This window comes from Dermacentor albipictus, chromosome 4 (assembly GCF_038994185.2).
Source record: "Dermacentor albipictus isolate Rhodes 1998 colony chromosome 4, USDA_Dalb.pri_finalv2, whole genome shotgun sequence".
Classification (NCBI taxonomy): Eukaryota; Metazoa; Arthropoda; class Arachnida; order Ixodida; family Ixodidae; genus Dermacentor; species Dermacentor albipictus.
Genome location: NC_091824.1, coordinates 110,024,577 through 110,039,179, shown reverse-complemented (window position 1 = coordinate 110,039,179; position 14,603 = coordinate 110,024,577). Strand labels below are relative to the sequence as shown.

The 14,603-nt window shown below is 43.0% G+C and overlaps 1 protein-coding gene across 6 annotated transcripts in view; it reads right to left on the bottom strand.

Moving 5' to 3' along the window:
- Positions 1–4,960: 4,960 nt before the first annotated feature.
- LOC135914040 (glycerol kinase 3-like) overlaps positions 4,961–14,603 on the bottom strand; it is a 55,828-nt gene continuing 46,185 nt past the window's right edge. For all 6 annotated transcript variants that reach the window (XR_011514027.1, XR_011514028.1, XM_065446766.2 and 3 more), the window contains one exon: positions 4,961–5,748. Coding sequence is in view for 3 of the 6 variants with exons in the window: in XM_065446764.2 (XP_065302836.1) it covers positions 5,639–5,748 (110 nt within the window). In the remaining 3 variants the exon portion in view is untranslated. The remainder of the gene's footprint in view (positions 5,749–14,603) is intronic.

Here is a 14,603-nt window from a genome sequence, read left to right as displayed (position 1 = left end):
TTGGCGTGGAATGACCCTATATAGACAGCGGCCGCAAAAACACGAAATGCGGCTACCAGATTGTACCGAGATGTTCAAATTGATGGCTAGAACTCCGGTACAGTGCTAAATAAAAGTTCGAAATTAATTGGAGGTGTGAAAATAATTACCACTCAGTCATGTTACGGGGCACTTAACACAATTGCCGGTATCCCAAGTTAAGGCGTACGAAGAGGGTGCCCCATTCCAACCTGGATCGCGCTTGTGTTCGAACTTCGTATGGTTCCCGGAACGCTAACTTATCACAGCTTTGGCCACGCACGCACTGGTTTCTGTAAATATTCAGGAAAATTTATGCCATAACGCACGTAATTAGTTGCACATAGTTTTGTTTAATCAAGTCTACCACTGCCACTGCGAGTCAAAACATAGTGATAATGTAAGAAGGTGCTGGCGAAGCAACCGTTGTCAATCATAATAAAGTTTTTATGATGATGATTATGATAGCAATCAAGCCTAATTAAAGCTCGTTCTGGCTTCGAAACCCCGGCCCAAGTAATTTCCCTCGTTACAGCAAAGTATGCTCGCTACAACTTCGACAACACGAGGCATGCGTACGGTTAATTTCACTAAAAGACAACATGCAGCGTCAGAAATACGTAAGCAGTTTGTTTGCACAAAGAAGAGGACTTATCGAAGCACCCTCCATTATCAGGATGAAGTTTAACAAAGCCCGCCTGTGCGCACCATCCAAAGCAAGTCGGAAATACACTATGGAGACGGTGGAGCAAATGCTTTCTTTTTTTTTCTCTCTCTCTCTTTAGACCACATGGTCCAGAGAGATCAAGCCAAAGTATTAGGTCAACTAATGTTGCGACGAAGCATATTTCCAATCTATACCAGAGCGCATGTGCAACACTCATTAAATTATGGGGTCTTACGTGCCAAAACCACTTTCTGATTATGAGGCACACCGTAGTGGAGGACTCCGGAAACTTCGACCACCTGGGGTTCTTTAACGTGCACCTAAATCTAAGTACACAGGTGTTTTCGCATTTCGCCCCCATCGAAATGCGGCCGCCATGGCCGGGATTCGATCCCGCGACCTCGTGCTCAGCAGCCTAACACCATGCAACACTCATAAATGCTAACAAAGGCCGTTATCGAATGCCATAATCTCAGGCGAATTCAACTGCTAATAATACAGCCGTTTATTCAGGAAATGTCTTGCTCCCGTAGTATGTCACATTCAGCACATTTGGTGATATGAAGTACCAGGTGTTAAAAGAATTCATTTTCGTAATGAGGTTTTACGTGCCAAAACCACGATCTCATTATAGGGCTCGCCGTAGGGGGGGACTCCGGATTAATTTTCACCACCTGAGGTTCTTCAGCGTGCACCTAAATTTAAGAGCACGGGTGTTTTAACGCGAAAGCGTGAAGGGCCCCGTGTCGAAAAAGAAACTAGCGTAGGCGTCCCGCGTCGACCATCGCATCGGTAAAACTAATTTCGAACCCCGCATAACCAACCACTATCCTATCATCAAAGTTGCTCATACCTTGTCTTTCATTCTTTACAAAAACCACTTTTATGTAGCACGTGTTGAGTTTTTCATGTTGCTCCACAATTTTATTGCGATAGCAATTATATGGACACCCCAGGCACACTTTTGCCGTCGGCATCGCCGTGATGTTCTGTATAATGTCCAAGGGCGATAACGCCATTGCCGCACGCCCTACGCTATAAAGTCCAGACCACACGTACGCTTGCGGACGCGCGCAAGCTCGTACGCGTCGAAACGCGGCGTGATCTCGGGGAACAGCTGGCGCGCCTGGCTACGCAGCTACGGCACGGAACATTCAACTCTCAGTGAAGCAGATTTATATCATGCAAGAAAGTGCTTCTTCTTTTTGTGCTGATCAAACAGTTCTAAAATATAACAGTTACGCTTACATTTATCGAAGCATTTTGAAACACTGTCAATAACAAAGTACGGAGCGGCGTCTGCAAATGAGCCCAGTGAGCGCGCGCTGTCGCACGTCTTTGTGGATGCAAACCGCCATTCCTCGCGAGGCGCGGCGGGCAGTAGACGCGCGGACGCGAGCTTGCGCGAAGGTCACTTCGCTCGCTACTGCTGCCGCGCTTGCTCCCGCCAGCGTTTTGACAGCGAGTGTCCGCGGTCCTTGGTGTGATGCGTTCATGTTTGCTGTGCGCACTGACAACATGCGTGTTAACTTAGCTAGCGAATGTTTACAAGTTCATACGGCCGATAAAAGTACTATCCTTACTCGTATGGTTGTCTGCTAACTTGCTAACGCAATCGAGGCTTCGCCTTTCGCGTGGAACTGAGACTTTTTCTCATTGACACCTTGAATCTAATCATATTTGAGAAGTTGATTAATTAATACCAATTATGCAACTAGGTGGGATGCAAAAAGTGAGTATCTCCGAGCGATGGCAAACATTACCTTGGTTCTGTCCAGCTACGTGGCATTTGCATGTTTTTAAAGTTTGGCTTAAGTTACGTGGTACACCCTACATGAAAAAAAAAATTCACTGCACACAGAACAAATAGGACAGTTAGATACATTGCACTGTTTGTTTACACATGCTGTAGCTGGTGCAGACATGCTACCAAATTTGGTCACATATGTCAGTAAAGAGTGGCACACTTGTTCCATGATGAGCGCCATTTACCTTTGAGAAATGTGCAACAAATGTATAGAATGAACTGAGTAACTCAGTAAAATCTATGTACTGTCGGCACCGATTAACCAGTAGACGTTTTCTCCTTGGTAGCTGTTCATAAAGTTCTGTTTTAGGGCAATGTAGATGGTATGCCACGAATATATAACTCGTCGTTTCTCTCTGACGAGCAGTATACGAAAAAAAAATGACAATCACTTTAGCATACAAGAAAGTAAAGGCGAAAGCCAACTCACTCAAGAAACATTAATTAAATTACTTGACTATCTCATTCGAATGGGTTGTTCTTATTACTTGTTTTCTCCCACAAATGCTTTAATTGACGCTACCTTAATTAACTGTGCCTTAAGTTCACCCTAATTAACACCAAGGGTTGAGGGCTCGATTGCCTCAATTAATTCAATTTTAAACTGTGCCTTAACTTCTCAAAGCCAAAGGTTGTGGGTTTGACATCTTCGTAAGCTCGAGGATTTGACTCCCACCTATCAAGCGCCTGAATTAACTCTATCCTAATTGCCTTTTTTGACATGCTTAGCGACACCAGAGCCAGCTGTGGAAGATGAAGACGACAAATGCACGAGCAGTGACTCGAGCGCGTCTGCGCAAGGCGAGCTCTCACAACTTTCTGCACCGCACGCCGTGTTTTGCAGACCGCTGTGGGTATAAGCCATTTAGGCTCTCACCTTAAAAGTAGTGAAAAACTCTGGCTGTAGTCATCATGTAGGTGGGGTGCAAGTAGTTCGCAATGTCTTTAACCAATGGCAGGGTTCCTCACTGCGCTGCTGATTTGTGCAGCTGTTCTCATGCTTAAAAATATCCTGACAGAACCAGCCTTGGGTTGACAACGTCATAATTGACAGCTCGCGTATTACAAGAGGCGTGCTGCAACTTTCAGCGACAAACGCGTCACTCGACCACCATATGGTGGACCTTGCCGAGCAAGAAGTTTACTGAGCATTATACCATGTTGAATCACAAGACGCGACGTGCTCGACTTTGTATAAAAGTGCCACAGTACGACGAGAGATGCACAGTGAATTCTGAGGACGAACGAAACCCGTATTTCCTAATCGTCAGCTAGAAAAAGCGCGCTAACTTTTTATTAATAATTTGTTGCCATATGACATGCCTAACGAGCCAAGCGCTAGTTGGCCCTAAGGGATTCTTAAGGGTGCTTTATTCTCTTTTAAATGCGTAAGTGCTTCAATGCCTTCTCAACGAGGAAGACCGTCTGTCTGCCCGTCACTTAAGACGATCGCTTTCGAGACAGGGGCCGCAGCAGCGAGCAGATTCACCTTCCTGCTGCCACTCGCTTCAACGCGAACAAAGCGTCAAGAACAGCGCTCGTGAATCTATCAGCATTCGGAGCACTGTGTCCTTATCGCCAATCGCATCGAGACAGGGCCCGTGCATATCGCTTCAACACGAACTAAGCTGCGAGAACGGCACACACGAAGCTATCAGCACTCGAAGCACTATGTCATGATCGCGGATCGCATCAAGGCAGGGCCTGCGCATCCCGCTTCAACATGAACTAAGCTGCGGAAACAGCCCACACGAAGCAATCAGCACTCTGAGCACTATGTCCCGATCGCTGATCGCATCAAGACGGGGCCCGCGCATCTCGCTTCAATGTGAACTAAGCTGCGAGAACACAGCGCACACGAAGCTATCAGCACTCAGCACACTCTGTCGTCATCGCACATCGCTTTCAAGATAGATCCAGCGCGGCCTCGTCATATGCAGCTGCCACCAGAATACGGTTCATATGACCCGCACTTGATTCTTTCATGTTTTCCGCATGGCGACATGGTACTTCTTTGTCGGATTCAAACTGGTGTTGTGTACACACCAGATATTGTGGCCAAAATTCAGACCTGTGCGCTTCAGTGCCACATCGACTACGGCCACCATTGTGCCTGAACTGCAAGATGCCCAATGAGAAAACAAATTACACCACCAGCTCTGAGACTTTGTCTCAGAGCTGGTGGTGTCTCAGAGGTGGTGGTGTCAGAGCTGGTGGTGGTGGTCTCAGAGCACAGCAACTACAAAGAATGCAACGACACTTTACATTGCCTGATGCTAGTGCCCTTTGATAGGCCACTGGATACTTCTGGAGGGTTCAGTTTTCAAATCTGTCTGAATTATAAAATTTGTATTATTATGCTCACACATAAGCACGAAAGCCCAACCTCCCAAAGTAAATAATGGCACAGACCTGCGAAACTGACAGGACTCCTTTTGAATGCGAGGACCACACAAGAAAAAGAAAGCTTCTAAATAAAACACTAGAATGTTTATTTGCCATAAGTTTTGTGAAAGGCTGTGAGTAAAGAGGGAATACAACAATCTCAAAACAACCAAACGAAGCACTGATGCCATAGTGGATCACCGAAAGGATAAATCACATGCTCCTAAGATCCTGGTCCTCCTACTCCCTACATTACTTAGCACACCTTTACTTGAATTCAAGAAAAAAATATCAATGCACTTAAAGTGAGCAGTACAGTAAATAACACACGCAACTGTCATATCACAGCTTAGAAGGTCACTTGAGGCTTTATAAGACAGCTACAGTCTGTTGGTTTGATGGAAGTGGGGCACACACACATACAAACAAATAGAACAAAAGCATAACAAGAAAGGCAGAAACAGTTGTTGCAATCAAGCAAGCCTTTAAAAAGTTTTTTATGCTGCTTACTCACAATTTGTACCATCTAACCTTACACTAAAACAATGGCTGCCCTAAAAGACGAGAGGATCAAGAAAAAATAAAAAGCAAATAACAGTAAACATAATGCAACCACTTTTGCTTGTGAGACGAGAAATGTTTGTACATCATCACCGGGAGCGCCAGTCATGCTACCGATGTCCAAAATGCATCATCCCGCTCCTACAAATGCAAAATGCTTAACTAGACAACAAGGGAAGGAACTCTCCCATAACTCAGCTTCAAATTAGTTTGGAAGTTTTGCACAGGCTTTTTGCCAACAAGAGAGTTGCAAATGATGAGGTAACAAAGATCCCTGCAGGAATGGATGACATCAGCCACCAATTTTTGCCTGCAAAAAGAGAAAAAGACATCGAAGGGCATAAAAATTCAAGCACGTGGGAACATAAACACCTCAAATAAAATCTAAACACCAGCATACTCATGCCAACAGCACAAGCACAGACAGTGTTCATGGTATGTTCTACTAGGTAAGGTTATATACCTTTTATGAATCTGCCTCCTGGATGCCACTTACTACTTTGGCATGCTAGCTATATCCTGCTAGTATGCCGTTTCAGAGTGGACTATTTGTATACAGTTGTAGAAAAAACTTGTTTGGGCAGCAACTAGCCCAAGTGATGCGGTCCTGTACAAAGGGTTGGGGGCCAGAGACTGCATTTTGTAAGTTTTGACTGGCTGCCCGGATAATCTAGTTTTGTTCTCGCAACCTGCCCGGATTTCTCATTGGAGTGCCTGGATAATGGCTCTGGCTTTTGGCTTAAGGTCCCTTGAATATCGCCGACAACTGGAGCTAAAAGCATTTCATGTTTAATAACAGTAGCACAGGGCCCTACACATAACAGAACTGGCTAAAATGGCACTAAATGCGAAGATTAAGTCACAGTAAAATGATAGGTGAGAGTAAGTATGTTAACGACAAACACAGCCACATCTCAATGACATGTCCTTTGAATGGACTAGTGAACAGTAGTAAACCACTGATAATATTGTAGATATTGCACCTGCATCTGGACGTTAAAGAAAGTGCTCAATGATTAATCTTTGTGTATTTTCTGCAGAAAAGCTAGCCGGTCCTGCGTCTTCACACAGCTCAGCAAACACAACTGCAAGTGTGAGGGCAGTAGCATTCAGCAGAACATGACCGCCAATATCACTGAAACAGCAAATGATTTCATGTGCATGATGTATTACAAGCCTTCTTTTTGGTCGATCTGTTCTTTTCCGAAGATGTCCCGTCTTCCACTCCAATTTTCTCAGCAAGTTGTCTCCACAAATGACGAGATTTTCGAAATAGTAATTTAACACTACAGTTTGACCTAAAGGCAAATATTAAGTAAAGCCAAGGTGATAGCTTAATGCTGGAGAATGTGTAAGGCATCAATATTATCAAGAACAGAGCTTTAGTAATTGAGATATTGAGGTCAACGCAGGACACAATTTGAGACTCCACTGGGACATCCTACTACTAGCCCTGGGATCTAATAACTACCCATTACAATTCTGTCGCTTTTACACAACCACTCAATAAAAGGATCATTGCATCACATTATAACACAGAAGAAAATGATATTTATCTATATGTGTCTGCTCTTCGTCTCCTATTCAATTTTTCTGCTGGTAACATTTTTCACAAATCTTTTACCTAAAGCATTTAACAGCATTAGTCAATCACATCAAAAACCCTACAGTCACTAGCACTCATCACGAGCAGCACCATTTGATGATGCGGTGCTGCATGCCACAAAATGATAGGTGCCTTAATAATGCTAGAAACTGCACGTGCCCCTGTGCGCACAATGGTTACTGTGGCAAACAACGACGTAGATTGCACCCAGACGTCTGACTGATTCGTAAATCTGTCAGGGTAGCGCAACACGTTCAGTGGCAATGGCCTCTGAACTGGTTGGTTCGTTATTAAGTTTCCCTCTCCTGCCACTTCTGGTTTGTCACCTCAAAGAAAAAAAAAGAGGAGTCCGCAGCATTTTGGTTTTACTGCAACACATGCATTTAATCAAATTTAGAGAACAGAGCTTGCTACAGAGTTTGGTGGGACATGTAGTGAATATTTAGGATACACAAATGTTACGGCCCACAAGTTAGATGAAACTAGCCGCATACAACGCAGTGCTTTTTAGCGTTTACAAATTTGTTCCCCTTATTTAATATTAATTTCCGCAGTGTAAGTCGTTAGTCTCAAAGCCATTATTGGATAGAAGTGAGCTGTTAGCTCGCTCATTCTTCGATTATTGTAAGAGGCACAGACGTTAAATCAAAAGGAGTGCTGGTGGACGAGAACTGTTCGAGCGGCAGGGAGAATCGCCGCGGATCACTCTTAATTGTCCACGAGTGCTTTTATCCCAGCTTGGTGTGAAACGCCGAAATTCCTATATATAGATCTATTTCTATTCCATCCATAAAAATGAAAAGAACTTTATGTTAACCTTGACGATGACGTGGCGGCAGGTCAAAAGATTGTTTTTGCTCGACAAAGCACCATCCACACCCTCGTGTTTTGGCATTTTCTGTATACGTAGCGACGCGCTTGCTTTCCTGGCTCGTGAAGCGTATAATAGACAGGCAACCACATGCATGCAACGTTCAAGAGACAAGCGATGCGAGAGATGGATCCTGTGGTACTGGTGCACTTCGATGTGGGACAACCGTATACCATAACCAGCACAGTAAACGAGACTCAGAAGGACAGAAAAATGTGTTTTGTTTAACCAGTTTCATGTGAGCAAAGGACATGAATATCAGCAAGAATCATCTTATTCAAATAGTGCTAAAGTGTTTCCATATTACTAGGGAGCAAAAAAGCTTTACTGCACTCTGCTTCTAATATTGCAACTTTTTCTTGTGCAACGTTGTGCTGATGCCCTGAAGGCGCCAACTACGGAGGAGCTCTGGGGCCCGAGCCCCCTCCGAAGTTTCCCCCTTGGCAATGCCAAAACCTACACTTGCACACCTAAAATGGCATTACCAGAGTTTTGTCACCCACATCATTTGAGGTTTATTTTGACTTGCCTCTACATTTTCGCTTTCAATTTTATTGTGGTTAATAGCTTACTGCATCATTGTTGGCATAGACGTGCATGGCATTTAATTCCTACCTTCGCTTTATTTCTGCAAATCCTGACAATAGGAGGACAAGTGCATTAGAAGGACTAGCGGCGGCTGCCTCATTCGTGTTTTCTCACTTAAACGATGTTTTAAGTTTCCCCTGTAAACACCATGCACATACACAATATATTTAAATACACACACAGGACAAAGTTTATATTTTTGAAAGAGATGGACATAGCCAATTTAAAAATATTTCTAAACGTACGGATTGCCTATGCCTAGAGAATGAATATGTTGCTGTATGTTCACCTTGCTACAAATTGTTTTGTGTGCTTTTTTGAAAAAAACCTACAGACTTCAGTGACCGCTTCGGCAGAGTGCTATATCAACAGCGTGTGAAATGCCCATTAATGATATGTGTCTCAGTATTGCATCTCTTTCCAGTAAGCAATACTAATGACAAATGAAAAAAAATGACTTTTATAATAATTTACAACATTTATTAAGGATGGAAACATCATCACTTGCACGTAGAGGTCAAATATATACAGAGTGTCCCAATTAACTATCATGCACCCAAATTTAAAGAAAGAGCAATTGCATTACTCAAAGAAAACCTAGTGCATATTGTTTCTTGTACAGTGGAGTAGCTGCCAGTAAATTTTTCATTACTGAAATTTAATTAGGTAATTGTAATTATCTAACTCGAGATGTACTATTGTAATTATCGAAGTGTCAATGAGGCATGTGTAGGCACAGCCAAGGGACATCTAATTGCAGTATATTCAGCGACGTACTAATTGCGCACAAATTTTTTCCAACTGATAAATAAACCCTGTGAAATATAAAAAATACCTCGTGACTGCGCTCCCACCTGCATCGTAAAGCAGAGCCCTCGAACAAGCTTCCTCCGTGTTAGCCACAACCAAATAAAGGAAATGAATAAAATCAGTGTGGCTGAGCTAGTTCCTTATCAGCCGCACCCTGGCTGAAGTAACACATAGTGTTTTGTGTTTGTTGGAAACAATCTGTGATAGCTGTTGTCTTAGAGTAAATTGCTTGGATGTTTTTTCTTTTTTTGCGACAAAACTTGCCACCATAAAAGTCAGTGCAAAGGCTTAAAGGTGCGTATTTTGCGCAATAGATTGGAAGGCAAGGGAATGTAAATTGGCCGGCTAGGTCACCGTACTTCTCTCCCCTCTATTTCTTTCTTGGGGTTTACATGAAGGATCATGCTACATGATCTTTCGCATAACCCCGAGACGGACATCAGATGAGCTCAAGGCAAGAATATCGGATGCCCGCCATAGAATTCCAGCGTCGGTCATCAAGAAAGCCACAGAAGATGTGATAAAGTGGACTCGGTACTGCGTAGCTGCAGAAGGAGACGTATTTGAACACATCCTCTAGGTAGCAGGTGGTATTCAATGGCGCTTACGACTTCATAGATAATAAGGACATGCTGAAATCTGATGGTTGTATATGTGTAAGCATTTCTATCCTTACTGAACGGAAAAACTATCCCTCCATTTGTCCTGTAAAACCATCGCTTTCAACACAGCTCCCACAGCAGCGAGTGAATTCACCTGCATGCTGCCTCTCGCTTCAATGCCAACGAAATGGCGAGAACAGAGCGTTCACGGAGCTCTCAGCACATGCTGCCCTCTGTTGCTCTCGTAGATCGCTTTCAAGATACGGTCCGTGCCACTGCACAGGATGTAGCCACTACCGAAGCATGGTTGATCACGGTTCATAATGGTTCAGTGCACCTAATAAATGTTGCATATATTTTCTTCATTTGCTACGTCTCCCTGGTCGTTTCATTCCACGTCCACATCGGTTGCGAGCTATCTATAACAGCAGTGAATAGTTCTTCTACTCGCCTCTTCTAAGTCATGTTATGCAGGTCTGTGTTGAAATCGTGTTTCTGTTTCACGGCTCTTTCGCAGTCGTTCTCGCAATTATACGAAACGCTGCAGGATACCAGGATACCATACCACGAAACAAAATACATCAGTTCTACGAAATGCTTATGCATTATTCAGATAAATCCCCAAAAAGATTCTGCATGAATTTTTTTTTCCTTTACAGATGTCCTGATTGCCAATTCGGCTCATTTAGAAGTCCTACATTTACTTTCTTGAATGCACTGGTTTTGCCTTTTCTCTACAAGTGAGTCCTTTCCCAGACTGCTTATTTCGCTTTTATTTTTTTGCCACAAACTTGTTTTTGCAGCGCGTATACACTCTAATGAAAAATAAGATCGTCACTTTAATTTCGCTTTGGTCTGAAGCAAGCTTCTGGGGCGCAATATAGCTGCACGCGCACTCTTTCAATGCGGTGCAAGCAGAGTTAGGATTTTGAAACATTCCATGCCTATTCCATTGCTTTTCACCTTTCGTGCGTGGTCAGAGCGGCGCTTCAACCGCATTTTCAAGGCGCTTTTGTTATCAATGTGATGAGTTGGCTTTGAGAGACGGATAACAAGTGTCACACAGAAATGAGAGCAAGGAATAGCCGTGAAGCCACGAAACCTGCTGTTGGTGCTCCTTCCGTACCATTATCAAGGTGATGTGCTGCCTGTTCGGTTTCGTGACAAGCAAAGCAGTTGCTTTCAATCAGCATATTTGAGAACACTGCTTTATGACCCGGGTGGAAATGCAGTCATGTGGTATTCTTCATTTTTGTGGGGTTTCTTTACCAGTCGGAAAAACTGTACGCAATTAGTATGTTGCTGAAAACACCGCAGTTAGATGTCATTTGGGGGTGCCTACAAACGCCTCATTGACACTGATAATTATGACAGTACTTATCGAATTAGATTATTAGTTATAATTACCTAATTAAATATCTGTAACGAAAAAAGAAATACTAACGGCTACTCCACTGTGCTGGAAATAATTTGCAGTAGATTTTTTTCCAGTAACGCAACTGCTCTTTTTTAAAGTCTTGGTGCATGATAGTTGGGATACCCTGTATAATTCACTTAGTAACCAAAATGAGGCCAAGCCGGATTCACTCGAAATCAGAATCCACAGCAGTCATGCGCAGCAACGCTTATACTCAGTCACAGAAATAATAAAGAGAGAGAGAGATGCTGCAGTTTCACCGGAAAGGCGAAGCAGTATTAGTGGTAGCGAAGTGTAAACAACTTAACAAAGGAAGACTGCACCACAGAGAGACGCCAAATTCTTAATGGTGCGAGAGGATTCAGGCTGTGAAATTGGACTACTGCGAGGTCTTGTATATACTCGTATAAGGATGTCACTTCAGTGAACAATTCGCTTCGAGGTCTCACGAAGTTTCTTTCTTCAACTGCAACTGTTACTAAAGGTTATTTTTATATATATATATATATATATATATATATATATGCAGTTCAGAAAGCTGGTCAGGTTCCAGCCCCCTTCAGAAAAATTAAAGCTTTCCATTTATGTTCCCAATAATGCTGTGCGATCCTTGTATTCAATATGGCGTCGCAGACTTTAAGCTGCATCTCTTGCAGACTGGCCCAACACACTAACATGCACTGGAACAGTTTTATGTCTTCACCACTAGAATTGTAGTCTTTGCCACGAACTTCATCGATAACGTCTACTCTGTGGTCTCTTATTCTGCGCTGGAACAGTTTTATGTCTTCGTCACTAGAATTGTAGTCTTCACCACGAACTTCATTGATAACGTCTACTCTGCGGTCTCTTATTCTGTGCTGGAACAGTTTTATGTCTTCGTTACTAGAATTGTAGTCTTTGCCATGAACTTCACCGATAATGTCTACTCTGGGGTCTCTTATTCTTGGCGGTCTGAAACAGTAGTGGCAGCCTGACTGCAAGAGCTATAGTGCTCTCTACCTCCACGGGGATCATTACTTGCCTAGCCAAGTCCCCATTATGAAAACACCATTGCAACTTCGATGTGATTAACATGCAATAACATTCCCTCAACTGCTTGATGGATTAGACTTTCCTCATCATGTTTAACTTCACCATTTGACATGCTTGCTGGACTTTTCCAGTTTCCTACAACAACAAGGTAGGTAGTAGTTTCAATTAAAGTTCTGTTTAGCTGGAGTTCACAAAAGGATGGGTTCTGTTGAACCACAGTAAGCTGTGGCTCAACAGAACCCATAATACCACAGCGACAAACTTTTGAGATTATTTCAATTAATAGAATGGTACATCTGCAAAGTATAATCTCAGACGTCTTGCGAAGCCAACGTTTAAACCAGAAAGCACAAGATACACTTTAAAAGTGCCGTCATCGCCAGTAAAAATGCATTCCATACTGCCAGCGGCAAATGATGCGGTGCCATCTGACAGCTAGAAATCTAAACACTTTCGTAACTTCATGGCCTCCGCAACTGTGATGGAAGCACCATCTTAGATGCTCTGTACTCAGTGCGAGATCAAACCAAGCGAAGGCCGATTTTAACATTTATTTCTTGCTGTCAGGAGGAGAGCATGTAGCAAGAGAGAATTATGATAGACGTGGGCACACTGGTTGCTGCCATGTTGTTACACAATCATGTGGGAATGAACGTGCCGCTGTGCAGACTTCCAAATGACAAGCAAAAATTCTGCAAGCATCAGAAAATTCCGCATCCATATGATGCCTTGGGATTCTGCCAGCTCTGTCCTTGCTCGATTTCTGAACATGCTTTTGTGTTTTACACAAGAAAGAATAACAGCAGCGTGGGATCTCGCACACTGTTTTACTGAATGACGGCAGTCAAGTCCAGCAATGGCGTATCCTATGTCATAACTCCTCGCTCATTGATGGGCAGCTTGAACTGCACTAAAGAAATGTGGACCCTTTAGATTCAACAAAATGCTTTCTTGGCACGAAGTATGCGGTGCGTGGTTTTTGTAATTGTATTTTAAGAGCCCGCGTTAACATATTTGCCTTTAGCATCCCTGAACCATGACATTCTATTTCCACACTACAGCTCTTCGTGTCACAGCATTCTTTGTATTCCAGATGACAACTATGTCAAACGCGAGGGAGTGTGAAGATCCAAATATTTTAAAAATGAACTTTTTCATTTACTCAAGGACACTCTGTAGTCTGGCAACTTTCAGGCTTTCGCGCTTAATAATGTCACGTGCTCCTGTCGTGTGGCCCATCTCATGCGGTGTAGTGGCCATTGATATTTGTTTACCTACAGCTGTGTTGAAGGGAGCATCACTTCTTGTTCACTTGACTTGAAAGGCAAACAGTACTTTGCCAATAATAAATAATGTCATACAGTGATGGTACAGAACCAGAAAGTTGTAAAACTGCGATTCCTGAATCTAACTCTTTACTGGCCAAGCTCGTGGACAGAAAAACAGGCAGCACTCAAAGCATAATAGCCTTGAGCGCAGTAATCTATCATCAAAATCTGATGTATGGGCCAAAGACATTTTAGATAGTTTCACTGTCTAAACTGTTACAAATTTGTGCCGAGCAATAGCTTTTTAATAGTGGTTAGACAGTGAGAAGCCATCATGGAAAGAAAGATAAGCAATGTACAATGTGTCAATAACTTGCCGACTTGAAAATAACCACAAATCCACTGAACTATATAGGCTCATGCCATCCAAAGACGTGCAAGTGAGTGACTAGTAGTGAAAGACTGCTGCTGATGCTACGAGTGCCTTTCACATTTTGCACGTGCTCTTTACCAAGTAAGAAAATATTGCATTTCATAACACATGACCGACGGTAAAGTCAAAAGGCACTTGACCTAGGGTAAAGTAAAAAGGCACTTCTGTTAGATAGGATTGCTTCATATTTACCTAGACGTGGCTTCTGTGCGTACACACATTAAATATGCATGCTAGACCTAACCTTCACACTGAAAATCTGTACGTATGTGGCTGAGGAGGACAAGAGTTTGCATGTTTCAGCTTCAGGAGCGTTAGCTCACCTTCAGCAAAATTAAAGCAGATACAGTGCTGTACAGTTCTTGTTTGTGGTGACATTTTCACACTGGTTGATTTTTCGGAAACTCGTACAATGACGACTGGCAGATTGTTTATCGTAATGTTGGAGTTGCCAGCATGACAGCCAGCTAAACTGCGACTAATTCAACTTGTAAGTCATGTCAGTATTGCTGTCGGTGTAGCATGGCAGATTGGT